Raw genomic sequence first — 27,266 nt, forward strand, 5'->3', positions numbered from 1 at the left:
GAGTTGTTCAATTGACATGAGGGAAATACACAAACACAAGTTTATCCCACGTTCCCTAGATTGAGATCTGATGGCTATATCGCAGCAGTGAAACACCAATAGGCCTATCAATCATATGAAAAATATCAAAGCCAAATAGGCTGCCGTCAATCAAGATAGAAATATGTAACAATAATTTTAATTTTGATAAATATTTTTTGAGGTTATTAACTTCGAACACACACACAAACGTGTGTGTGTGTGTGTGCGTGTCTGAAGAGAATAAAACTATTGCGAGATGAGCTGTAGGATACAAATAAAAGAATAACGAAAAACCTCCAGCAAACAAATGAGTAAAATCTTGCATAAATTCCATATTCTGAGAACCTACAATAATTAAAACATGTGTTTTCATTATCTTAATGATAATGAACTGAGTAGCATCTGACAAAAAAAAAATATTCATCTGCCAGGTTCTTGTTTATTCCCAAGATGGACATAAAAAAATAAATAAAAAATAGGAAAATATGAATAAGCTAAAATTTGTGACCACCTGATTGACGAGAGAGAGAGAGAGAGAGAGAGAGAGAGAGAGAGAGAGAGAGAGAGAGAGAGAGAGCCGAGAAATCTACCTTTGATATTCTTTCTAAATATTTGTCAGAAATTAAACATAAATATAAACAAAGTGTTCTAGCTAGTAGGACACACTTCCGATTCTTGATGGACCCGTTTTTTTTTTTTTTTTTTTTTTTTTGTCTTTTTTTGTTTGACTGGCCAGACAGTACAACAATAGATATATGGACATCAATCTCTGGTTACGGCTCATTTTGTCTTTGCGTACACATACACCGAATAGATTGGCCTATTCTTTCCACATTCTCCTGTCTTCCTACACCTGACAACACTGAGATTACCAAACAATTCTTATTTCGCTCAAGGGGTTAATTAGTGTAATGTAATTGTTCAGTGGCTACTTTCCTCTTGGTAAGGGTAGAAGAGACTCTTTAGTTATGGTCAGCAGCTCTTCTAGGAGAAGGACACTCCAAAATCAAACCATTGTTTTCTAGTCTTGGGTAGTGCTATAGCCTCTGTATCACGGCCTTCCACTATCTTAGATTAGAGTTCTCTTGGCTGAGGGTACACTTGGGTACGCTGTTCTATCTCATTTCTCTTCCCCCCCCCCCTTTTTTTGAAGTATTTATAATTTATATACGAAAGATCTAATTTAATGTTACTGTTCTAGAAAAATATTTTATTTTGATTGTTTATTATTTCTCTTGTAATTTATAAATTTTCTTGTTTCCTTTCCTCACTGGACTATTTTCCCTGTTGGAGCCTTGGGTTTATAGCATCTTGTTTTTCCAAGTACGGTTATAGCTAAGTTTGTAATAATAATAATAATAATAATAATAATAATAATAATAATAATAATTTACTGGCCATAAATGAAGCAGATTTTATTCATTTTCAATGGGAGGAAGAAATTAATTGACCCTGATAATTCAAAGTAACAGCCTACTTCGAATTAACGATTTATAGTTTAAGCGCAAAAACAAGTAGGCCTATTTCGAATTAACAATGGTTTAACTATTTAAGCACAGAAACCAATAGGCCTATTTCTAATTAACGATATTTTAAAACTTTAATCCTGAAGCAAGTAGGCATATTTCACATACATTTTTGTGGTAAGGATGGAGTCGATTATGAATCTCGCTTCCTTCTACTGCTGGTGTCAAGGAGGTCATTGAGCACCGACATGTGACTGTGAAGTAAAAGAGGTTGGACAGCAAGATGGAAGTGAGAATGGAGGCAAGCAGAAAACTAAAAGATTTATGGTACCGTAAATGATATTCGCAAAGCAGATCAAGGCATACAAATCACTATGGAAATTAGCTTACTCTGCAATCTATACGAGTTGTGGCTTTTAAGATAAGTTATAGTTAATTACTCGTAACAAGTAATTCTTTATTTCAATTCTATGGTTATACTTCCCTTACAAATTATAATGGAATGGCCTCCCGGGTTCCATAATTATGTGGCCCAGTTCCATTAATTGCATCAACTCATAAAAGTTATTATCTGATTACCATATGGTTTAAAGATTTTAAAGAGCATTTTACGTCACTGAATATTCTGCTGATATGTTATCAATGTAAAATACCATTATTGTTGACTTTCAGTCTAGATATATTGTATTATTTTGAGGTTTTATTTTTACAGATGAAAATCTTTATCCCTTTACTAGTCCCCTATAAAACTATCTGTGATAAGTTAGCGAAATTATTAAGTATTTTGAGAATATTTTGTGAAACCAGTATTCAAATCAAGTCATATTCATTCGATATGATGTTTGGTAAGAAAAATCGAGGAACCATCTCACAAATTTTGAGTGGAATGCTGGCACGTGAGAACTACGAAATTTTCTGAACCAGTGAGGATAATTTACCACCGTTAATTATTTTTTTGTTTAGTTGGAGAGAGCCGTGAAAGGAGTTGAAAACGCCGCAAACGGGTTTGGTTATTTATATTCCAATAAACTACTGTACTTCCTGTACGTATGGAATAGGTAATCGCATACCAAATGATATATCAATTTCAAATCTTACGTGAATACTATTTTAAACGGTTTTATTTGTAATTTCACTGTCTTTGCTCTGCAGTAACGTTTGTGTTAGAAGAAGAAGATTACTGTGTCAACTGAGTTTATTTTCGTAGTTTCATCTCCTGTGACGGTCGTCTGTAATTTGCGGTTATTTCAATTGGCTCAATAAAGTTTTATCGTATATGGAGTTGTATGGACTATCGTCAGGGTGTTCAGTATTAGCAGCTTGTTCGGTGTGCGTATAATATGCAAACGTAACAGTGATATTAGCGGTTAAAAGATAAGTGTTCCTTCTCTATGGGTACCCTTCGATTCTTGAGCCTGGTAATCTGAAAAAGGCGGGAACTTAACGCTATATCCCTCTCCAATATCTGGGCGAACTGCACCTAAAGGTAAGTGTATGCAGATTAATTTTGTTTTGTCGCATAATTTATTTTGTTTATTTCTTATTGCGAGAGATTGTTATAGTCAGTGAATCTATGCCGTTTGTTATTTACTTCAGTAGGGAAACGTTTAGTTTTGCTTAGGCCTAGGTCCATTAGGATTACACAAAATTCATGCACTCATATCAGCTCCATTTTACGGACGTTTCATCAGTGTCTACATTGTAAAAATATATATACACTATTGGCTACAAATGTGCAACGTGCATATCCGGGTTATGCAAGTCTTCATCGGAGAAATCTATACGTAATTCCGTCAAAACTCTTATTACTGATATAGGCCAGCTTAGGCTGCCACAAAAGCTCATTTTAAGGCAAGTTTTTTATCTTGCTGACAAATTGGACATACTGTTATTAAATCATTAATCAATTTAAAGCTGCATATACATGCACCATCGCTGTTTATGTGCATTGCTACGAAGGTAAATTTTTAGTCAAAGTAGCCTCTACTCATGAACTTTAAAGTATAGAGTCCTTTCAATACACGTCATCAAACTTCCGGTCCGCCATCTTGGAGGGCATACAAAGACGCGTTCAGTGAGTAGCTATGGTTGAACTGTTGAATATTTAGCCATTTCATCACATTCACATTCACACAATGCCCAGTTTTTGCGCTATTGCTGGCTGTGGGAATCGAGGACGAAGAGATGACAAGAGTTTCTACCGCATACCGGCAGTTATTCAGAATCAGGACAAAGATACAGAGGAATTATCCAAGTGCAGACGTGACTTGTGGTTGACCAGAATATCACGGGTTGATCTACGTGAATCCTCACTACCCTACGCACGTATTTGTTCTGATCATTTCATATCAGGTCAGTCTCGACTAGGCTCTAAAAGTATCATTATTCCTGTGTAAACATGCTATATCCGATCGCATAGGTGACTTCACAAGTATCATCGTCAGTTCAGTGTGTAGTGTGTGTGGGGGAGGGGGCATCTCAATTTTTAAACATCAAAGGGGTATCTCAGATTTTCAAAACAAAAATTAAGAGCGCCCATATTGGCTATATTAACAAAGGCTACTTACCTAGGTCTCTATTCCGTCAAGGTGCTCATGCCTATATATAATTAAGTGTATATTTATATTTATTTTAATTTGTGTATTAAATTGTGCAGACATACAGGCCTATGTGATGAATAAACATTGATTATAAATAATAATAATATCTGAAAGCTGGTTTAACCCGAAGGGGTCTTCAGCTTATATATGAAACATTGAAAAAATAATTAAACTTGCGCATTTAATTGCAAGGAGGCAAAACGATCATCCAAGAGCATTACAATAAAGTTTGTCCATCATGTGTTTATATGTATATAAGAAATTATAGCATTTGTAACCAAACACAAACACAATGTTTAGGCATGAACTGATAAAGATTTGACATTATAATGCAAAACTTTTACATATATTTTGACAATCAAAAATTATAATACACAAGATTAGGCTAAATGATCAATATTAGCTTTATAATCATAAACACTCTCTTCATTGGCCCAGTTTTTATCTAATTTTGGACTTAAAAGCATTAAAGGGAAAAACAACGAATTCTGGAAGCAGATTATTCAATGGAAATGTATGCCCACTCATGTTCTGGGTTGGCCGACAGTACCAAGTAGTTCACCATATCAATGTATGAAATACTGGGAAAATCCTCAATATTTTGACTGAATGAATTCTGCATCTGGTATGGATCTAGGCCATCAATTAGATCGAGTTTCTGCTTGTAAAAACGCTTATCATCACCCGACAATTGTTTGACAAAGTCGCTCTCATTGTCCATATTCGCTGTAGCAGCTGCCATGTTTTCGCTTTGTATGCCCTCCAGCATGGCCGCCGGCGATTCCCAGTGACGTCATTGAAAGGACTCTATAGCTTCCTACAGTACGTATTTGTTTTTTCGGAACGAATCCCAACCTGTTTGTTATCATGAAATGTGTAGTTATAAAGAAAGGGGATCCACGTCCAAAACCAACAACAATGGGTATATATTGGTTGAGGGAGCAGATAAAGAGTGAAATACAGGGCTCCATACTAACCTAACCAAACCCAATGAGCTGGGGTTTCTCTTAGGGGTGGGACAGCGTCATTTGGGTATTTGTCAACTCTGTTCGTCTATACTCCTAAATTACTGCTTGATCTCCGATAATAATGAAAGGCAGGTTAATTCGAAACTACCAAAACATAATTCAACTTCATGGTTACAGAATAATCACGTATCTTAATCGTTATTGCAATTATATTTGATTTTTGCTGGTTTCACCTAATTTCTTGCTTGGTCTACTGATTAACCACGTGCTTTATGTGTAACTTGAAAGTTATTCCAGTTATATTTAAGTTTACTGGTTTTGATTTAAGTCTTGTTTACGGAATAAACACGTGGCTTCTGTGTTCCTTGATAGTTATTCAAGTTATATTTAATTATTACTGGTTTTGCTCAACTTCTTGCTTACGAAATAACTGTGATCATTATTCCAGTGATATTTAATTTTTACTGAGTTTGGTTGCGGATAACCATATTTTTTATGTGCATTTATATAGTTATTTATTCTATATATATATATCTATATATATATATATATATATATATATATATATATATATATATATATATTGCACATTTAGACGTGTTTTTCATATTCAAATAAGCCATATATATTTTTGATACATTAATGTCTGGATTCTCTTAACCACCTCGGGATCAGAGCCCCAGGCGAAATCTCACAAAGACAAGAGCTTGTGACCGGCAGGGAATCGAACCCTGGTCGGCAAGCTTGTATAGACAGTGACTAAACCACTTGGCCACGAAGAAAGATAAAAGGCAATGACAATTCTTCTGTTCTTATACTTGTCGAATTCAGGTGTTCTGTACTTAGAATTGAAATCAACCCATTTTCACCATCGTAGCTAATTGGTAGTTTGTGTATATCTATCTATCTATCTATCTATCTATATATATATATATATATATATATATATATAGATAGATAGATAGATAGATAGTTTGTATATATATATATATATATATATATATATATATATATATATATATATATATATATATATATATATATATACGTGTATGTGGGGTGGGGTTAGAACGCCCTTTTGGCACAAATGGTTAAGAAATGCATTCGATTCGAATACTGCTACAGTTTAATTTAATTCTTATTTTCGTTAAAGTACAGAATGAGAACAGAGAATCGAAATGATCTTATCTCGACACAGTATCTGTTTGAATAGTAACGATCATATTTAGATATTCCTTAACGACGGAGCATAGTTATGCTCTTGCAGCCAATGCAAAATGACGTCATAATTGTTTTCCCTCCAGGCGATGTTCTCTGCCACCCTTTGTTTCGATAGGCCGATGAGAAGCGATGCATATTCATCAAGGTCTTCGGATATGTTCTTTGCAAGTGAAATGAGCTGCGAATGAAGATAAAGAGTAGATCAACAAATTATATTATTACTTAACTTCATCTTGATTAAGGACAATTTCTTACTACCTATCTGGTGGTTTTTGGTTCTGCATACTTTTTTCACTTGCAGAATGTAAGCACTGAACGAGCAACAACGATATTATCATTAGCAACAGTACTAAATTCAATATTAAGTAAGGTGCAATATCAGAAATCTTAAAAGATATCAAACAAATAACTAAAACAACAGATTATGTGAAAAATATGTTTTGATGGAGCAAAGTACCCACTTGTGATTTCTGTTCTTCACTGTTGAAGGAATCGGAAACCGCCACACTCATTTCGGCCAAGGGGGTCCAGGACTCGAATCTACAGATGGAGGAAACGCTCATATACATACATACAATACATACATACATACATACATACATACAATATATATTTGGTCATATCTATATGCCATATATAAAATTATATCTCAGGCGTTTGTACCTTTTATACGAAACATTTTTATATTCAATCTCAGACCGGTATGAAAAAAGTAGAACCTTCTACGTGTCATTTACACCCGAAGTAGATATCAAAGGCTTAATCAAATACGTTCTCAATCAACTCATAAACAAATTCATTATATAAATCAAATTTAAGAGCTTGTGTTAAAAAAAAATACTTATAACCAGAGAGGAAATCTCTTACAAGTAAATAATTCGGTGAATATTGTTGGTGAGAAATTGCCAAGCGATTTCCCTCCAAGCTGGACGCTTAGCAACTGATGTGTAGACCTTCAAAGCGTCGTCTTTCTTGATGTCGCTGTTCTCGGCAAATGCTAAGTTGAGGTACCTGCAGGCACATTTTGGAAAATAAATATGAAATAAACTTGTCTTTATTTTGGTTTGTGGTCATGCAACATCTTACTTTCATGATTTTGATGGTGTGTTTGTATGGTACATTAGAATTATTATTATTATTATTATTATTATTATTATTATTATTATTATTAAGCCTTCAAGGTAAAGATTACGTTAATGTGAAAAGTTAAAAAGAGAAAAGCCGTATCTGGAATTAATGTATATACACAGATACACACACACACACACACACACACATATATATATATATATATATATATATATATATATATATATATATATATATATGTGTGTGTGTGTGTGTGTGTGTGTATGTGTGTTTCCTACATTAAGCCCTTCCTCCCCCTACACTGAGTGGCTCAAGAGATAAAGGACAGAAGTTACAGGGACATTTGTCCTGAATCTCGAATATACACAATTGCGTTTACAACAAGCGAATCGAATCGATTCAATTCATGGAGAATCATCCCAATTCATGATTCTTCATGATTCGCCACGTTAAACTCAATTGATTTTTTTACACCAAGCGAATCGAGTCAATTCAAATTATGGAGATTCATGGCGATTCAGAATCACTGATGAGCGCGGTCCCATTTTTTCATCAGTCAAGGCGAGTCAGGTCGAATTGCAAGACGGTAATTGGTATTCTGCTTCTTGAATGAGGGTCCCATCAACTCAACCAACATCTTAAATATTTCTGTGTTCATCCTAAAGAAGTCATAAAACTTCTCCGGATTATTGACTAAATCTGGGAGCAAATGTCCAAAGCTCCCAAATTCAGGTCTTCTGGAATTTATTGGATGCACCCATATTCGTTGTCTCTGCCTCCGTCTACGCTTTCTCAGCCACAGCAACAATGCTATTTCTGCAACAGTAAAGACGTCCATACTCCTCGAAGGCTGCCTTGGTACTGAATGATGTGTTATCAGATTCAGTAGGTTGGAACTATACCGATTCAAAATGACTCGAGTCAAATGATTCTCCATGAATTGAATCGATTCGATTCGCTTGGTGTAAACGCAGCCTTAAACATGAACGCTTATCAGCAGAATATTGAACCCCTTACACACTGCGCCACTACCCGTGTCTCCAGCTCACTCTTGCACTTCTAGTATATCAAGTCCTACAGTTTATGTTTCCAGACCTTCCTCTCCTCCTAGGTAACATCCCTTTGGAATCATGTACTTTTTATTAACCTTTTCACTTCACAGAACTACTTAAAAAAATATTTGATCTCTAGAGTATAGAGAGATTAGTTCACCAAAATTTCATTTGTGCTCCACAAGGCACTAGGAAAGTTGGAAGACCCAGGCCTACATGGCTGAGAACTATGAAACGTGAATTAGATGATGAATGGGGAAATATTGATTTAAAGGCCCAACTAGAGACCACTGGCGAAATCTAACTGAAGCCCTTTGCGTCAATAGGCGTAGGAGAAGATGATGATGATAGAGGAATCTCTTCAGTTCGATATATTGAAATATATTTATAAAAAAAAAAAAGAAATGGGGATTACGAACTTTAAAATTACTCATTCAAATCATTAAATTGCGATGTAGTTCCAAAATTAAAAGTAAAAAACAATTAGAATTACGAACTTTAAAAGTATTTCAGCATCTCTGCTGCATCCCAAGGCTTCCAGAATCCTGTGTTTTTCCGACTGGCTACTGGATCGAAGATACTGATTCCATGCGAAGTTCCATTCATTAACAGTTCCTTCGGCTATGGCGGAGCAGTAGACCGTCGCCCTTATGTTTGGACTTATGAAACTGAAACAAAAGATTTTATTAGAAATGATTGCAGTTATTAGCACCCACCAATGCGTCTTTGTCATTTTCTTTTGCAAGAGAATCTCCTCTATATAAAAAAGAGAAGGTGTAAGTGTCTAGTCATCTATCTATATATCTATCTATCTATCTCTATATATATATACATACATACATACATACATATATATATATATATATATATATATATATATATATATATATATACATATATTTCTTTCCGGTCACGCTTAGCGGCATTGCTAGACGCATATATATTTGGTCTCCTCGTCCTTTGGGTAGGGGGTTATTGGAGTAGTCATACCCTGGTGAGATGGGGTACCCAGAGAGGTACAATCAAAAACCACAATCTCACAAATTGCCGAAACTGCCATGTTGTAGTTGGGAAAGGGGGAATCTGTGTGTTTTCATATCTAAATATCTAGCCGTCATTTTTGACGGGTTGTGTACACCAGTATATTTCTCTTTTAAGAGATAGTTACAAAGATGAAGAGAGAAGAATGTTAAGCGCTCTACCTGTTAACTTCATCCGGGCTCTCCATCCAATCATTAAAAAGACGTCCTGCGTTTTCTATGCAATCCTCGTGTCCAAGATCACAAGCCCAGGCGATTGCTAGCATCTGTTTAAACTGTTCTTGTTGATCCATATTATCTTTAACCTCGAATCCAAACTCCTCATAGAGTGGCACGATCAGATCTAGAAGGAATTTCTGCGAAAATCGAAAAATCGATGAATTAACTCTTTCAAGTAGCTCTAGGCCTATATATATATATATATATATATATATATATATATATATATATATATATATATAGTATCTTATCTTATTACTCAATATACTTATTTTTACCTTGAATGGTTCACTGGCTGCTGTTTCTGATAACATTAGTTCCATGTAGTCTAGATGGTTAAGAGCAGAGGCCCATGGTAGATATTCCCTCTCCTTGCGCAGGTATGCGAAAAAGTCCATAGCGGATGAGTAGGACAGGTAACCTATTGAGTTGGAAAATCTGGATGTGTATCATTAATATTTATATACATACACACACATATATATATATATATATATATATATATATATATATATATAATAGGCGAGAAAGTGATAGTTATGGTTTAAAGTCACTTGATATCTATTAGGGATATGAAAGTATCATGTGGAAGTACTTTCAAAACTAGAATAACTGCTCAGATAAGACTAGTCCTCACTTGTTTTACAAGCTATCTCGGCAAAGTTCCGTTCAAGCTTTTATTAGTAATCACTCAAATCTAATCCTTAAGGTAGATTAATTGACGGAGGCAATCCACCGCAAGTGAGTCCTTGGAATCGAGAGTCAAAGGCTCGCGAGCGACATTTTCAAAGAATTTTCTAATGAATTCGTCAAATCGAACAAGTAAATCTGCTTATTAGTCCTCTGTCACCCACTAAATGTTCTCAGATTTAATACCCATGTAACTGATATAATAAAGTTAAGTGCTCTCTCTCTTTTATAATTTCTTTGAAATGACCAACCTTCATCATTCTTTGATAACAAGGATAACTAGCCTACTGTAAGTAGGTATTTGCCTATCAGATTAATATAAATTGGCGGATCTTCACAAGAGAAACTTCTTTTAGATATCGACATTTTCCTCAAAAATAGAAATGCACTCCATTTTTAATTGAAATCTAACGTCGCTCTGTTGTATAATTAACAAAAAGAGAACTGAATTATGATCACAATGATTGTAATACCATCGATATAATTTTTTTTCAGAATAAGTGACATAGTTTCTAACTAACATCATTCAAACTAATTTTCTAATCACTATGCATAGAGATAATCGGGGATTCTTTCACTGCAAAATTGAAACTCAAGAAGAGTGAAATAACAGATAACATTAAGATTCAAAGATCGAAACTTTTATTCCAAAATAGTCGACCTAAATCAGCTGTCTAAGACGTCAATCATCTGTCTAAATGGCCTACCTGCTCGTGACAGGTGGGCGTAGTCGTCAAGTATCTGAGCTCTGTTCAGGTGGTGTATCGCCTCCGGATCAGTCTCCAACTGTTGCAAGAGTAAATCCCAGTTATTGTCGTCGTAATTCACCCTGTAAAACCCTATTTCTTGGATGTTGAAAACAACCCACTGATCCTTCTGTGGTAGGGACCCGATGGTAATTTCTCTCTCTTCGTCTGTCATCCAGATCATTGTTTGTGTGTGATGGAAGTCCGGATTGTCCTGGCTCGTGTAAGTCAAAGGGACCCACCAAGTTTCTTCGTCTGTGCTTTCGTTGGAGAACAAAAACCGTTTCTGAAAACAGTGAATTAATTTTCACGATAGTTTAACACTTTCAATTTATCATTGAGATGGAACGAGTAACCTGGTTAATGTGTTTTATATTGGAGTTGCTACAATGCTCTCTTGATCAATCGTTATTCTATATAATCGCATAAATTTAATGGAACTCTCGACAGAAATGCCTATGGCATCACTTACATGCCAGAGATTCTACACTACTGTAATGCCAAAAAGATGCTCACTATTTCATGCCCACCAATGAAAATATCGTACAAGGCTACCTGCGAAACGATGGCTGATGTTCCGTCTTCTGATCTGTTGACAGTAACGACGGGATAACCCGCTTGTAGCGTCCATGAATCCATGACTTGCTTCATGGTCATGTCTTGTGGCAAGTTCCCGTCTTCGTGGCCAGCGATCGTCAGGTGCTCGAACAGGTAATCTTGATAAGCGTTGTTGTACTGGCTGGGAACACCAATAAACTCAGAGTAATATTATAGTTCCAGTGATACCAAATAATTACCCATCATTTACTGTTCCAATATGAAGAAAATATATCACTTATATAAGAGTAAACTTTTGTTACAAGATGTCCTTCTGGCGGTTATTTTTATTATTAATGTATTATTATTAGCCAAGCTACAACCCTAATTGGAAAAGCAGTACCTATAAACCCAAGTTTTCCAACAGGAAGAGATAGCCCAGGGAGGAAAGAAAATAAAGAAATAAATAAACTACAAAATAAGTAATGAACAATTGATATCAAACATATTAAGAACAGTAGCAACATTAAGCTAAATCTTTCATATTTAAATCATAAAGACAGACTTACATTATATGTCAACTTGTTCAAAATATCAAATCTATCTAATAACAGATGTGATAGGCTTTTTTTTCGCCAAGTTTTCTAACAGAACTTAACCAGAATTGAAACTTACTATTCCATAAGATAGGAATTGATTCCTTCGACGAAAGTTTGTTCCGTTAGTATGTGGTTCATCATCCTATTCAAAGAACCACCTGCAAGAGCATTGCAGGTGGAAGCAAGAAAACAGTGAATTTAACAAATGTTAGTTTTTTTTTTTATTAATTTGCTCATGAAATTTACCCAACTAAATTTGGTATTGCTCATTTTTTAAAGTGTATTTTTAAATTAAGGTCTGAAGTAGCCTATATCAGTTAGAAAATGTTTTGTTTGAAATAAAAATATCTTCTATTCCAAATCATAGTATTCAGCCTACATATTATGTAGGCCTAGACAATTTCGGTGTTTCTCATTTTTTAAATGTATTTTCAAATTAAGGTTTGGTGTAGCTTACATCAGCAAGGAAAATGACGTTGACCCAAAATATAAAAAATCTTTTTGTCTTTCTTTTGTATAAAACCGTGTTTACTTAGATATAAATGTAAAAGAATATCCATAGTAACTATATTTAGCCGAATTCGTACACAGGTTTTGCTATATATTTGTGTGAAATATTTTCAAGACGTAGGCCTACAAACCTTTTTTATAAGTAATATCGTCGATTATGGTGCTTATATCTTCTGTGCTGCTCACATTTTGTATAACAGGATGAGAAGAAGTCTCGTCAGAATCTACTTCAAGAGCGTATTGGACTACATCCACAACAAATTGGTCAAGCATATTCCACTCAGGATGAACCTGATGAAGAACACAAGGATTATCCACTGATTTCTAAGATTTTATTTTCTTTTTTACCTTACGAAAGTAACAGATGAATTAGAAACTCTATAATCACAAAAGTAAAGTAATGTACATAAAGAGTGGTAGTTTCTTTAGAAGGGTGAAAAGAGTTTGATAGTTTGGGTTAGTTAAAGAAGAAAACGCTTCAAACCAGGCCTACCCTTAAACTATTACTGGGAAATCTGTTTTAAAGAAACGTTGTTTCAATCGCCTGGTAGAGGTTATAAATCATATGAGCTTTATATCGGTTAATATAATAAATACAATCCAAACTAAGTGTGCGTGTTACAAAATTCTAGTGAAACTACTTTCATTAGTACTATTTCACAAGTACACGAATGCCATAAGAGAAAAGATAGAAGCAATTACAGTACAGTAATAACGGGACATTTCAACTGTAAAACTAACATGGTTCGCTCCCAAATACTCCATATATTTAGCGAATCCTTCATTCAGCCAGAGATGACTCCACCATCCCATGGTGACCAGATCTCCGAACCACTGATGAGAAGTCTCGTGGGAAATGACCTTTGTCACTTGCTGCTTGTCCGCCTCGGTCTGCACTTCGGGATCAAACAGCATGAAATCCTCCCTTCAGAAATGAAATCCTTAATATTATTATACTCTACTACATTAAGTGAATGCTACAAAAGAGTACATTGTACATTGATTACGTCTGAATTCTTCAAAATATAGTTTTACTTCAGTCTAGCGACGTATATAATATACTTACTTATAGATAATCATTCCCCAGTTTTCCATGGCTCCTTCAAATCCCACAACTGCTGCAATGTCCATTTTCGGCATCAAATAAGGAACTCTCAGGTATTCCGCGTAGAATGTCAGGACCTTAGGTCCCATATCTAACGCATAGTTAGAATGCTTGATTTCTTGGTTTCGACACCATGCTTTTCGGTAAAAAGATATGTAAAATTAACCATGATATCATTTTCTAGGATGTATATTCTTAAATATATCTGAAAACTGTTTATTACAAACTTCCCAAGTTCCTTATTCTCATTTTATGTTTCACTTTGACAATATGTACATATAGTCCTAACATGTAATAATGCATAATTGTTCATATTGTAAACACCAGTTGTTCGAGACACACCTATGGAGAGTACTACGAATTATAACTTAATGCGACCATGTAGCCTACTTACCCGTATAGGGAAGACCTTCCGCAGTCTCAGTGACATTGCTGGCAAAATCCGACACTATGAAAGCGACCAGATAAGTCGACATGGATGGGGTAGTCCGGAAGTGGTCCCAGAGCCATCCTTCCTGGCCCTCTCTAGAATAGAAAAAGAACTAAATGCCACTGAATTTACTTTGTTGTTTAATACATGAAAGGAATTTTCATTTATAATTAAAGGGTTAAATGCCACTCATGAATGCTAAAGGCAAGGGGCAGTCACACTGCAATAGCTAGCATGACTATATCCTGTCCCATAGACTGACCATATATACATATGATCAGTGCCCAAGCCCCGTCTCCACCCAAGGTAAGACCAGGGAGGGCCAGGCAATAACTGTTGATGATTACGCAGGTGGACCTATAAGCTCTCCCAAACGGGGCGTTTGGAGGAGCTTATAGCTCATAAGGATGATGAGGTTGCAGACATTACAAGAAACTATCGAGCTTGAGCGGCAGAACGCTAGGCAGGGACGTTTCCGATAGGCCACTGCACCCCTAAAATACACTGTATTAACACTTAACTATAATATAAAAGCACTTTATAGGTTACCTAATCGACCAACCTTAATATCTATGTAAAGAATGAATGTAATCAAAAGGACTCTCCATGAACTTGTTAAGGTTTTTATCAATCGTGGGATAAATATGATCTATAATCTACGGAAACTTCCAAATAGGTTTGTGATATATTACAGGTCATTGCATATGCTGAAAATATTAATTTCTTGACTTTTCGTCTCAGAAATTACCTAGGAAGTAGAAAAAGGCTTAGCATGTATCTTTCATATTATTCCTCGAAAACTTCTCAAGATCTGAAAACTAAACTATATCTAAATTTTTTAAGCTTAATGAAGATCAAAGTAAATGAGTGAATAAATTGAGAAAGTTGTAAAAGATAAGAAGGAGGCAAAGAAGAGATGGGAAGAGTCACAGTCAGGGGAAGACAGAGAGAGGTTCAAAGAGAAAAACAAGGTGGTGAAGAAGGTAGTAGCCCAAGCTAAAGCTAAGGCATATGATGATGTGTATAATGAGTTGGGGACAAAGGAAGGATTAAACAAGATGATCAAGCTATCGAAGACTAGAAATAAGAGCACCAAAGATATTACACACATCATACAATTAAAAGATCAAGATGGTGTAGTACTTAGAAAGAAGGAAGACATTGTAAAGAGATGGAAAGAATATTTTGAACAGCTGTTGAATGAAGAAAATGATAGATTATTAAGAGAGGATGGACTGGTGAATTTTTGCATGGTAATAAGTTCTCTAGGCAAGAGGTAATAAATGCACTGAGGAAGATGAAGAATGGGAAGGCAACTGGACCAGACATGATTCCTGTGGAGGCCTGGAAAGCCTTAGGAGATGAAGGAGTGGATATACTGTACGATCTCATGATAAAGATTTTTGAGCAGGAAAAGATACCAAATGAGTGGCGTGGGAGTATATTGAACCCAATCTTCAAAGGGAAAGGGGATGTCCAAGAGTGTGGGAATTAAAGATATCCCACACTTTGAAGATACGGGAAAGGATGATAGATGCCAGACTAAGAGAAGAAGTAGAAATAGGTAAAGAGCAGATGGGGTTCATGAAGGGAAAGGGAACAACAGATGGTGTATTTTGTCTGAGGCAACTTATGGAGAAATTGCGGGAGAAGCAAAGAGACCTGCATGTGGTATTCATTGACTTAAAAAAGGCTTATGACCGAGTCCCAAGACAAGTGGTATGGAGGAGTCTGAGGGAGAGCAGGGTGCTAGAGAAGTACGTTCGACTGATACAAGAGATGTACCGTAATGTATTTACTAGAGTGAGGAGCAGTGCTGGGGAGACAGAGGGTTTTGAGGTGAGAGTAAGATTACACCAAGGGTCAGCTCTGAGCCCATTTATCTATAACAAAGTGATGAACGTTTTAATAGAAGAGGTAAAGGAGGCAGTACCATGGAACATATTGTATGCAGATGATATTGTTCAGTGCACAGAGAGCAGGGAAGATCTGGAAATGAAATTGGAAAGGTGGAGGCAAGTACTGGAGGACAGAGGAATGAGAATAAATAGATCTAAGACAGAATATATGTGTACCACCAGTGAGGGGGATGATAGAGAAAGTATTCATCTTAGGGGAGAACAGATAAAGAGAGTTGATAAGTTTAAGTATTTGGGATCCTTTGTTAACGCTGGAGGAGGTATGGAAGATGAAGTTAAACATCGGGTACAGGCAGGCTGGAACAACTGGAGAGCAGCCTCAGTAGTTCTCTGTGACAAAAGAATACCACTGAGGTTAAAAGGAAAATTTCATAAGACAGTGGTAAGAACAGCAATGCTGTATGGAACGGAAACAGCAAGCATAAGGAAGAAAGAGGAGAAGATGGATGTGGCAGAAATGAGAATGCTTAGGTGGATGTCTGGGGTGACAAGAGAGGATCGGATAAACAATGACTACATAAGGGGGTCGACAAAGGTGGTGGAAATATCAAAGAAAGTGCAGGAAGGGAGGCTGAGATGGTATGGACACCTGATGAGGAGAGATGAGGACCACGTTGGGAGACATACTATGAAGATGGAGGTTCAGGGAAGAAGAAGAAGAGGGAGACCAAGAAAGAGATGGAGGGACTGTGTGAGAGGAGACTTACAGGAGAAGGGGATTGATGAGGCAGAAGCGCAGAATAGAAAAAGATGAAAACGGCTCATCCGCAACGGCGACCCCATATAAAAATGGGAACCAGCTGGGAAGAAGAAGAAGAAGAAGAAGAATGAAGATCAAAGTAAACTATGTAGGCCTAAATACTCGTAATCTATCTTACACAGGGCTAGTCTCGACCAAAGGCATGTTCGAAATGGCTGACATGGATTCCTCTCTCGCTATGTGGCATTCAAAAGTAGCTTTGAAAGAGGGCTCGTCGAAACAGGGAAACGCTCGTCTGGCTCCGTTTGCTTCGAACTGAGTAAGGGCGACTGGTCTGAAAATAAAATGATTACGAAAAGAAATTAAGTTTCTCAATATCTGAGTGAGATTAATAAAGATATAAGACTCCTTAACACTGGATATTATATAAAAAACGATGTCTTTTTGAAAATTTAACATGACCAACTGAATAGATTTTGTAAGATGTATGTATATACTATGTTTCTTTTTAGATTGCTCCACCTTATGTGGGACACGGGTTCTTACGTTGGCATTTGAATGTGCTTACACAGATCATAAGTCATATAATGGCATAAACCTCCTTATATCAGATGTTGAGACGAATTAAACAAGTGACGATTTACATTTCCTGGCCCTCTTCATCAATGTAAGATGACCGGAAGAATCCAGTGCCATCCGTGTCAAGATACGATTCGAAGTCTAGAGAAAAGTTGTAAGTCCTCCCCGGTTCCAACTCTTCTTTTAACCGAACAAAATAGAATTGGTGGACATAGTCAATGGCTGTTGATTTGGCGCCGATATCAGGCCCTCCTTCAAACAAAGTGATCTTAAAAGGAATGAAAATCCAGTTAAACTACTGCACTTAAAAATGTCATGTATAGACTATGAGAAAGCTTTTGATTATGTCAAAACTTCAGCAGTAATGAAAGACTTTGAAAATAAGGAATAGAAGAATCTTATGTTAGAATACAGATATTTGTCTACAATGCTTTAAATATTATTATTATTATTATTATTATTATTATTATTGTTATTATTATTATTATTATTATTATTATTATTATTCTCATCACAAGCTAAGCTTTAACCGTAGTTGCAAAAGCAAGATTCCACAAGCCCAAAGGCTCCAACAAGGAAAAATAGCCTAGTGAGGCAAGGAAACAAATAAATCACAAGAGAAGCGATAAACAATTAAGATAAAATATCTTAAGAATAGTAACAACACTAAATTAGATCTGTCATATAATATACAAACCATAAAAACTAGAAAATAAGAAAAGAGGAAGCGTAATAAGATAGAACAGATTGCCCGAACAAACATTCGATCCAAATGTCAGAAACTGGGGCTCTACCTTAACAGTATCACCGAAAGTTGTGATATTATCGATGTGAAGTTGGACGTCTGAAGTTGCCTCTAAGACCTCGAAAATAATATCGATGTGTCCTACGATGCTGAAGTTTCCATGGATGAATGGCTGAAGCCAAACTTCATAACTAATAGGTTTCAGTGAAGTTGGCAGTCGGTACTCGTCCCCTTCAGGAGTTGGAATATTCTTCGGGTTAGTAGGAGTGCCGTGCCTCTCTTCTCGGGACTGTAAGGAAATTATTATTATTATTATTATTATTATTATTATCATTATTACTAGCTAATGTACAACCCCAACTGGAAAAGCATGATACTATAAGCCTAAGGGCTCCAACAATGAATAATAGCTCCGTGAGGAAAGGAAACAAGGAAATAAATATTGCCGCACTTTGAGGCAAAGGAAAAAAAGTGTGAATAAATGAATTCAGCTCCCTACGACGAAAGGGAAATCATACTTATTCATCAGATCTGAACATAAAGATTTTGAGAAAATGATTAATTGTAAAAGAGTCTTCGTGTAAGTGAATATCCAGTAAGATTAAGATAATGAGTTGCAGAGTTTTAAGGTAGATTTCAGGTGAGATTTTGCTTGTGGTGATAATTGTCATAGTAAATAATAAAACTGATTGTCACACGGCCATACACTGTAAAGGTATTTGTTTTTGTTTTTTATATTGTCGTTTTCGCTCTCCCCTCGCACTGATAACCTGTTTATGTCTGTATATATTTGTATCAATGTATTTGAATTTTTGTGCCATTTTTTACTTTATTATTATTATTATTATTATTATTATTATTAATTTTAGTTTTAAATACTATTAGGTCTAAAAGCGCTGAAATATCTTAAACTGAACTGTACTTGGAAGTGCCATTTGTTTATGCTAGCAGTCAATTCTAAAGGTGCGTCCACACGGTCGAAGAGTGTCTGTCGGACAAAACTGTTACCATATCGAAATTGAAACAGCATGACGTCATAAGCGTTGAAATGAGGGAAGTTAATTTGGTAACAAACAGTGGTACCAGATGAAGTTGACTACCAGGATTTCTACTCCTTTTACCAGACAAAGACCGGAAGAAATGACCGAAGCTGATGTCCGCTGGCATCTCTGTTATCTACGTCAGTGTTATAATGTGTAATCGAGGATCAAGTAGTAGCTTTCAGCTTCAAGTACGGAGCATCATAACCATAGTACACCATAAAATAAAAGCGCAATCCAATAAATTAAATTATGCAGCATGATTATTCCTGATCTTTTGAGAACGCTGGAATGGTACATGGAAGGACATGTTGCAAAGACGGAGTGAGAGAGAATCCATTCATCCATTTTAAGACACTCAAATTGATTATGAATCAGACTTTAAAATCTATATACTGATGGACCCAAACGCTTTACACATTTTATCTGAGAACTTAAAACCTTTTATAACAAAGCAGGACACATTTATGAGAGGAAGCATTTTTCCAGAAGCACGTCTGGAGGCATTACCGAATCACATATGCCTGACTTAAAATAACCTATTAGTGAACTGAGTATGTTATTGTTATTAACTTGCAATGTATAGTCCATATTATTCCAAGAAATACTGTTTGAGATTAATCATACTTCGAATTATGTGTTGTTAACTAAATCCAAATTGTTTCAGTGATAAAGACAAAATTTTCAAAATTTGTTTCCCCTGTTCTCGTAGAGAGAGAGAGAGAGAGAGAGAGAGAGAGAGAGAGAGAGAGAGAGAGAGAGAGAGAGAGAGAGAGAGAGACGTATTTTCCTCACGATCAAACACTTTCGAGCAAATGAGACTTCGGTGTCCATAATTGAAACAGATTTTGTTATGCTATACTGGTATATCAAAACGCCATAATTTGGTTGTGCAGATGTCTTCTGTACCAACTTCTGACTTTTTTTATCTCTCCAATTTTTGTAGCTCTTCCTTATAATGACCCATTATGGATTCCATATTCTTTTCGACTTGTAAACCAGTTACAGACATCCCACTTCTCAGAAGGTCTGACGTTTTTCTATTTATTTCTGCTACACGTTTATTTCTTTCTTTGTAAACATTTGCTTTAATGTTTTATAAGCATGGGCTCCGCCAGTACTGTTAATTAGCAACTGAGCCTCCCTTCTATCTCAGTCAGCTTTCCTCCGTAACTGGATTATAACTACGTCATGTTTACAGGGAAGGTGATACCTAATCTTTTAAAAGTTAGAGTTAATCCAGTAAACAAGTAAAACTCACGTCCGTAATGCCACTCGGCCTCCGGAGAGTGTCTGAAGCTCGGACTCTACGAACACAGGCACTGTCCGACACACCTCTTGGTGCTCGTTATTGACGTCATTAACGCTTCTTTCACAATATTAACTTGTCACGAATGTGTTCGACAGACACTGTTCGACCGTGTGGACGCACCTTAAGTTTCTGGTGTTTTACTCAACTACACTCACGGGTTACTCGCTAGTTTGCCCGTGGTTTCCCCATCTTTAATCACCTCCATTTGTGCCCGCCGATCACTGTCCCACCTTGTTTCTTGAAATGGGGTATGGTTACAGTGTTTGCCCGTCGGGCACTGCCCGGTAGTGTGGACAGGGCCTTAAGATCAATTCCTCTTCCATAAAAAGCAAAATTTTAAAGATTATAGAATTGAAGATGTCTTAGCATTCTTATGAATTATGTTTGTCACAATTGCAATGTGATTTGAAGGCAACCTAATCACTTAGATTCTGACTTAAAGTCAAATAACATTAGGCAAAATTACTATGGCATAGAAACTAATTACTAATCCATATAGATCCAGTCAATCAGATGAAGTAATTCATGAAGAATTTAAACTTTTATTAAGGATTAGAAACAGATTAAATTTTCATTATTATTATTATTATTATTATTATTATTATTATTTTTGTTGTTGTTGTTGTTGTTGTTGTTGTCGTTAGCTAAGCTACAATCTTAGTTGGAAAAGCAAGATGCTATAAGCCCAAGGGCTCCAACAGAAACTTTGCAAGTACCCCTTGAATTCCACTCTGCAATTGTACCTGACTCAACGTCCAAATCACTTTGTGTACTCACAGTTAACCGTAACAGATTCCTTGGAGATTTTAGTGACCCTGGGAATAGAGAAGTGGACGGACTGCCTTCGACCACAGCCACCAGGGAGATCAAAACAAGCCACAGAAGTGTGATCAGTAAGTGGTCACTTTTGCTGTCCATTTTAAGATGTTTTCAGTCTTCACTGAAAGAGGGAAAGCAGTTTGCATACCAAATACGTAGTGAAAAATGTAAATTAAAGATTGAATATGATGGATAACTTATTATGAAAAATTCTTAGGTTATACATTCTAAATCAGGATTTTCTTTCAATGAGTTAGCATAAAATTAGTCACATTTGAAGAATATAGATTTAGATGAATATTGTCTCATAGAAAATGCAAGAAATGTTCCAAAAATAAAGTTACAACGCTTTCAGAAGGCTAAAATCACTGCCAGATCTTTGCTCAAAAAGCCTCTATAACGTTTACAACACTTTAAGAATGTATAATAACTGGCTTCAGCACCACATGCACTTAATGCATAGCCTCTAAAACGTTTATAACGCTACAAAAATGCTAAAATAAAACTTCTAGCTCACAAAATATCTATATTTGGGAATATTTCAGAGATTTTAACTAAAAATAAATGTGTTATCCTCACACTGTTGTCTCCTCAGTTCACACGCACTAATGAGGTGCGATACTTGCATGTTTCTGTCCAGTACTTTTACTTGAACTCAATGACCGTGGTGATCATATGAGGTTTGAATCTTGCTACATGAAATCGTGAGATCTTCATGCAAGATTACATGTAATTTGAGGGATGTGATGTTGATGACCGATTGAGAGACAGCACTCTACAATGCGTAGATAAGATATTGGCTCTCGTAGTAGAGAGAGAGAGAGAGAGAGAGAGAGAGAGAGAGAGAGAGAGAGAGAGAGAGAGAGAGAGAGAGAGAGAGAAGGTGTATCTTAGTTACAAAATTAGGGAATATTCTGTTAGATAACAAATGAGCTTGAAGTGTTAGAATACTGAATACATTTAAAAATGTCTTGTAAGAACTCAAGTTGCATTATAGGAAGGATAGAAACAGTTAGGAAATATGAATCCTTAGGAAAATGGTAGCCTACTCAGAAGAGGGAGACTATGGTCTTGGTATAAGCAAAGGAGGAAGCAAAAATAGAATACATGATGCAAGAAGTTAGGTCGTATGGAGACAGTAACAGAGTAGGTTATTTGACATTACTGGTGAGAATAAATATGTATGAAACAGTTGTGGTACCGAAAATATTTTCAAATAGTGAGACATGGAGTGTAATATAGGAAACAGAAATGAAAGAGATAGAGGGTAAACGGAACAACATGATGAAAAGACTGTTTAAGTTGCAACTGCACCTTATTGGGGGTTAATAGCAGAAGCAGGAATATGGCCAGTTGAGGATAGATTTGCGTATAAAAAGGTGATGCTGTTTCATAACATTATTACATGAGATGATAAAGGATTAGTTGAGGAAATAGTGGAAGACCAAATAAGGGAACCCAATTGAGAATGCTGAGATTATGCAAAAATTATAATATTGAAAGTACTTAAAGCAAGAAAACAGGAAAAAAGTGATGATATTAAAATGATATTAAAAGAAAAATAGATGAAAAGAATGCAGAAATTACCAGGTTTGTAAATGGTAATGGCTGAAGAGATTACATAGGTGAAGTTATTACTAAGGAAACAGTAATAGTAATAAAGACAAGGTTGAACATGATAGGCTCAAAAGAAAATTATAGGAACAGAAATGATATGATAGGCTTTGTGAGTTGTGCAGAGAGGTAGATAATACAAGAGAGCATTTGTTTAGTTGGAAATGAATAAGAAAATTTAAAATCAGGAGCGTAAAATTAAGGAAATTAAGATCACCGATCAAAGAATTTGCCCGATATATTAGGCCATGGAAGTTGGAAATAAAAGTATGTAAGATGTGCTGTCTGTGAAGGAGGCAACTGTGACGGTGCCGAGAGAGAGGTTATGACTCAAAGGCTGGAGGCAATCAACTGAGTTGTTTATTAAAGAACACTCTCCTTTATATACAAAATCTCAAAGCAACAAGAATTTTCATGTTCAAATATTAACAATGTTACAGAGGAGAAAAGCAGACATGAATTTTCATGTTTGTTTTAGTGCGAGGGAAGAGCGAAGATACAAGCATAATATATACAAAAGGAATAATGTACAATTGTGTGACACACGGTTGGTACACAACTAATCACAATGAACTTTCTGCATATTAAAGCACTTACACATTTGATAGTGTTCCAACAGTCATAGTGTTGTTGAAAGAGCAACGAGGAACCTGGAACCTACTACTACTACTACTACTACTACTACTACTACTACCAATAATAATAATAATAACCGTGGCTGTTAGCTTAGTTTCTAGAATTATTCAGTAACTGCAATGATGATAACAAGCAAACAATGCTTGAAAATTGTGCCAACTTCATTGGTAAGAAAACCGTTTACTTCCAAACAAAATTCCGTGTAATTGTAAGACTATTCCACTTACAGAAAAAAGAATCATGAAAGAATAATCAGAAAACATGGTTGGCACACCTAACCAACCAAAAGTTAAAAAGAAAGCTCGAAAAAAGGGACTATTGCATGATAAAAATTTACGTAAGCCTATATTACGCAACACGATCATCTGCTTAAAGTAACAATTATTCAAGTTCTCTCACCTTTCTATGTTGGCATTTACAGCTTGATAGTAACTAGGCCTATTGCACAAACGGACCAAGATGCTCTGCCGCTATCGAGTAACAAAACCAGAGTGGCTCTGATATAAACTAGTTGAACCAAATGCTACCTTCAATTCAGCTGTTTTTATAGATGAAACTGTTCTCTTTATCTTTCCATACTGATATCATGACAACGACTTCGAGTTGCTCAATTGACATGAGGGAAATACATAAACACAAGTTTATCCTACGTTCTCTAGATTGAAATCCGATGGCTATATCACACCAGTGAAACACCAATAGGCCTATCTTTCATATGAAAAAATATCAAGAGACAAAATAGGCTTCCGTCATTTAAGATAGAAATATGTAACAATAATTTTAATTTTGCTAGATATTTTTTGAGGTTATTAACTTCAAACATACAGACAAACGTGTGTGCGCACGCGCTCGTGTCTGCACGTTTATGAAGAGAATAAAACTATTGTGAGGAGATGAGCTGTAGGATACACATAGAAGAACAACAAAAAAACCTCCAGCAAACAAATAAGTAAAATCTTGCATAAATTGCATATTCTGAGAACCTAGAATCATTAAAACATGTGTTTTCATTATCTCAATGATAATAAACTGAGTAGCATCTGACAAAAAAATATTCATCTGCCAGGTTCTTGTTTATTCCCAAGATGGACATCATAAAAAATAAATAAAAAATAGGAAAATATGACTAAGCTAAAATTTGTGACCACCTGATTGACGAGAGAGAGAGAGAGAGAGAGAACCGAGCAGGAATTAGTTATACAGACTAAGGAAATCTCCCTCTGATATTCTTTCTAAATATTTGTCAGAAATTAACCACGAATATAAACATAGGGTTCTAGCTAGTAAGGCAAACTTCTGATTCTTGATGGAGCGGTTTTTTTTTACTTTTTTTTTTTTTTTTGACTGGCCAGACAGTACAACAATAGATAACGGATTTTGAGCGAAGCGAAAAATCTATTTTTGGGTGAGATAGCCATGGCGTCCTGATGGAAGGTTCCTTTTTGGTAGCTTCCTTGGGTAAATAACTACTAAGATATTCCCAGAGAATTTAACCACAGGTTATCACAGAATTCTAACTTCTGGAGCGAGTATCCTAAAGGTTTCCCTTTTAAGACATCGTATATCAACAGGGGACGCATGTATTAACGCGCCACATAGCTATCTACACCCCGAACAGAGTTAACCTTCGGTGTGTAAAGGCGTAGAATAGCTGGGAGCTGTTCCACAGCTAATCTCGTCCGTGGCTACTTTTGGTACTCGAGACGTAAACAAACGGGCGCCATTGCTAAATGACGTCACGTCCGTCTTCATCCTGAAGCCAGTTGCTTGCCGATCACCATGATACAGCAGAGCAGGGTGGGACCTAAAAACTGGACGAAGTAGCAGGGAGGGTCCATCAGGACGCCATGGCTATCTCACCCAAAAATAGATTTTTTGCTTCGCTCAAAATCCGTTTTTTGGGCTCAAGCCATGGCGTCCTGATGGAAGAATACCAGAGAATCAATGTATCGTGGTAGATTTTCCCCTATTGGGTAAGTGCCAAGGGCTTTGAACAATATAGCATAGTAATCTTAATAAAAGAACCGTAGGGAAGAATCTTCCTGCCCCCCTTGGCAGTGAAGTTCCCACGGGCCATGCCGAGATCAAAGTGGTTATCAAAGGGCTATTCACCTTGTTAGAAGAACCTGAAGAACTTGGAGACGAGACTGAATGGTTGGCATTCGTATCGGAACATTCTGGAAGGCAGACAAGTGGTGGTTGGACACTGTGTGCTGAGAAGGTTAGTTTCGTCTCCAGGGTATGAAGAGTAAGTATTCGTATTGGAATATTACATTGTAAGAGTGAATATATAATAAGGGTTAGAACCTTAAAATCTCCATGAACCATAGGGAAGGGGATAATAAAACTATGACAGGCATGTATTTCATAGTAAGTAGGAGCGGATTGAGACGCACAAGTAATAAAATAGGAATTTTATTTCACAATTGCAGAAATTAAATGAATAGCAGCAATAAGTAAAGTTAATTTACAGTAAATTATAATGTACATAGTAATAAAGACTTGCTCTTGAATCTGAGAGGGAATTTCAAATTTATTAGTAGGCACTCGTTCTCGAGGAACGTTAGTCTTTAATTAAAACACATCATGCTTTAGGCATGCGACACTTGTGTGACGACTATGACATTTCACCTGGGATAAGAACAGTTATAAGAAAGCACTAAGTGTTTTCGACATCACTATGTATCGCTCGAAGGTCAACATAGGCACCCGAAGAGTTAGAGTCCCAAGTAACTCGCTGTTCTATGCAGAGTTAGGTGCAGGTTTCATAACACTACCTGCGGCTACCACAAAATGTTTGACTTCGTGCACTTGTTTCGCATAATGTTTGAAGAAAACACGCGAGGACTTCCAGCCTGTGAAGCTTTTAAGGCTTTCGAAGTTCATACTCTGAAAGAAATTCAGAGACGATGCAACTTTTCTAGGATCGTGACCGGCGGGTGTACTGTCGGGATCCGCTCTGCGAATGAAGTAGGTGATTTTCGCTCTTAGTTGTTTCAGTGACAGGTCGCTGCCCGATGTTTCTCCTTTGAAGAGTTGGCCTCCACCAAAGTTCGAAGTTCTGCGAAGATAGACCTTGAGGCTCTCCACTGGGCATAGAGAGGCATCTTCCTTCAAGGGGCATATTCTCCAGGGGCCCCATCTTTTGGTGGGTAATTCGTTTTTGGCGAGAAACGTCGGATCCGGGGAGAGGGTAATGTCTCCTGAATCAGTAAACAGGATATGACCCTCTTCTCTTGATAATGCCACTATTTCGCTGACTCGGGCTCCTGAGGCAAGAGCAAAGAGAAATATAACTTTTTGAGTCAGATCCTTGAGAGGGCATGAATCATTATCCAAGTTGGAGGCGAAATGGAGCACCTTGTCCAATGACCAGGAGATCGGTTTCGGTGGGGGTGCTGGGCGTAGACGAGCGCATGCTTTCGGCAGTTTATTGAAGATGTCGCTGGACAGATCAATTTGGAAGGCATACAATAGTGGTCTAGTCAAGGCCGATTTGCAAGTCGAGATCGTATTGGCTGCTAATCCCTGTCCATGAAGGTGAATGAAGAAGGACATGCAGAAATCCATTGTGATTTCCTTACGATTTTTTGTCTTGACGAAAGAGAC

At 36.5% G+C, this 27,266-nt stretch overlaps 1 protein-coding gene across 2 annotated transcripts in view; it reads right to left on the reverse strand.

The window, feature by feature from the left end:
- Window positions 1-6,251: 6,251 nt before the first annotated feature.
- Window positions 6,252-27,266, reverse strand: part of LOC137640133 (aminopeptidase N-like) — a 73,786-nt gene continuing 52,771 nt past the window's right edge. The window contains exons 1-18 of one of the 2 annotated variants that reach the window (XM_068372624.1): window positions 24,057-24,177; window positions 21,366-21,528; window positions 18,286-18,525; window positions 17,557-17,759; window positions 17,091-17,246; window positions 14,258-14,388; window positions 13,825-13,999; window positions 13,500-13,683; window positions 12,890-13,049; window positions 12,325-12,406; window positions 11,668-11,851; window positions 11,074-11,398; window positions 9,955-10,097; window positions 9,620-9,813; window positions 8,915-9,085; window positions 7,144-7,287; window positions 6,738-6,816; window positions 6,253-6,454 (exon numbers count right to left, since the gene is read on the reverse strand). In XM_068372624.1, coding sequence (XP_068228725.1) covers window positions 6,281-6,454; window positions 6,738-6,816; window positions 7,144-7,287; window positions 8,915-9,085; window positions 9,620-9,813; window positions 9,955-10,097; window positions 11,074-11,398; window positions 11,668-11,851; window positions 12,325-12,406; window positions 12,890-13,049; window positions 13,500-13,683; window positions 13,825-13,999; window positions 14,258-14,388; window positions 17,091-17,246; window positions 17,557-17,759; window positions 18,286-18,525; window positions 21,366-21,506 — 2,886 coding nt within the window. In that variant the 5' untranslated portion in view covers window positions 21,507-21,528; window positions 24,057-24,177 and the 3' untranslated portion in view covers window positions 6,253-6,280. Of the gene's footprint in view, window positions 6,455-6,737; window positions 6,817-7,143; window positions 7,288-8,914; window positions 9,086-9,619; window positions 9,814-9,954; window positions 10,098-11,073; window positions 11,399-11,667; window positions 11,852-12,324; window positions 12,407-12,889; window positions 13,050-13,499; window positions 13,684-13,824; window positions 14,000-14,257; window positions 14,389-17,090; window positions 17,247-17,556; window positions 17,760-18,285; window positions 18,526-21,365; window positions 21,529-24,056; window positions 24,178-27,266 lie in introns of those variants that run through there. The other variant, XM_068372625.1, reaches the window with a different exon arrangement.

The sequence above is a fragment of the Palaemon carinicauda genome, chromosome 4 (assembly GCF_036898095.1).
Source record: "Palaemon carinicauda isolate YSFRI2023 chromosome 4, ASM3689809v2, whole genome shotgun sequence".
Taxonomy (NCBI): domain Eukaryota; kingdom Metazoa; phylum Arthropoda; class Malacostraca; order Decapoda; family Palaemonidae; genus Palaemon; species Palaemon carinicauda.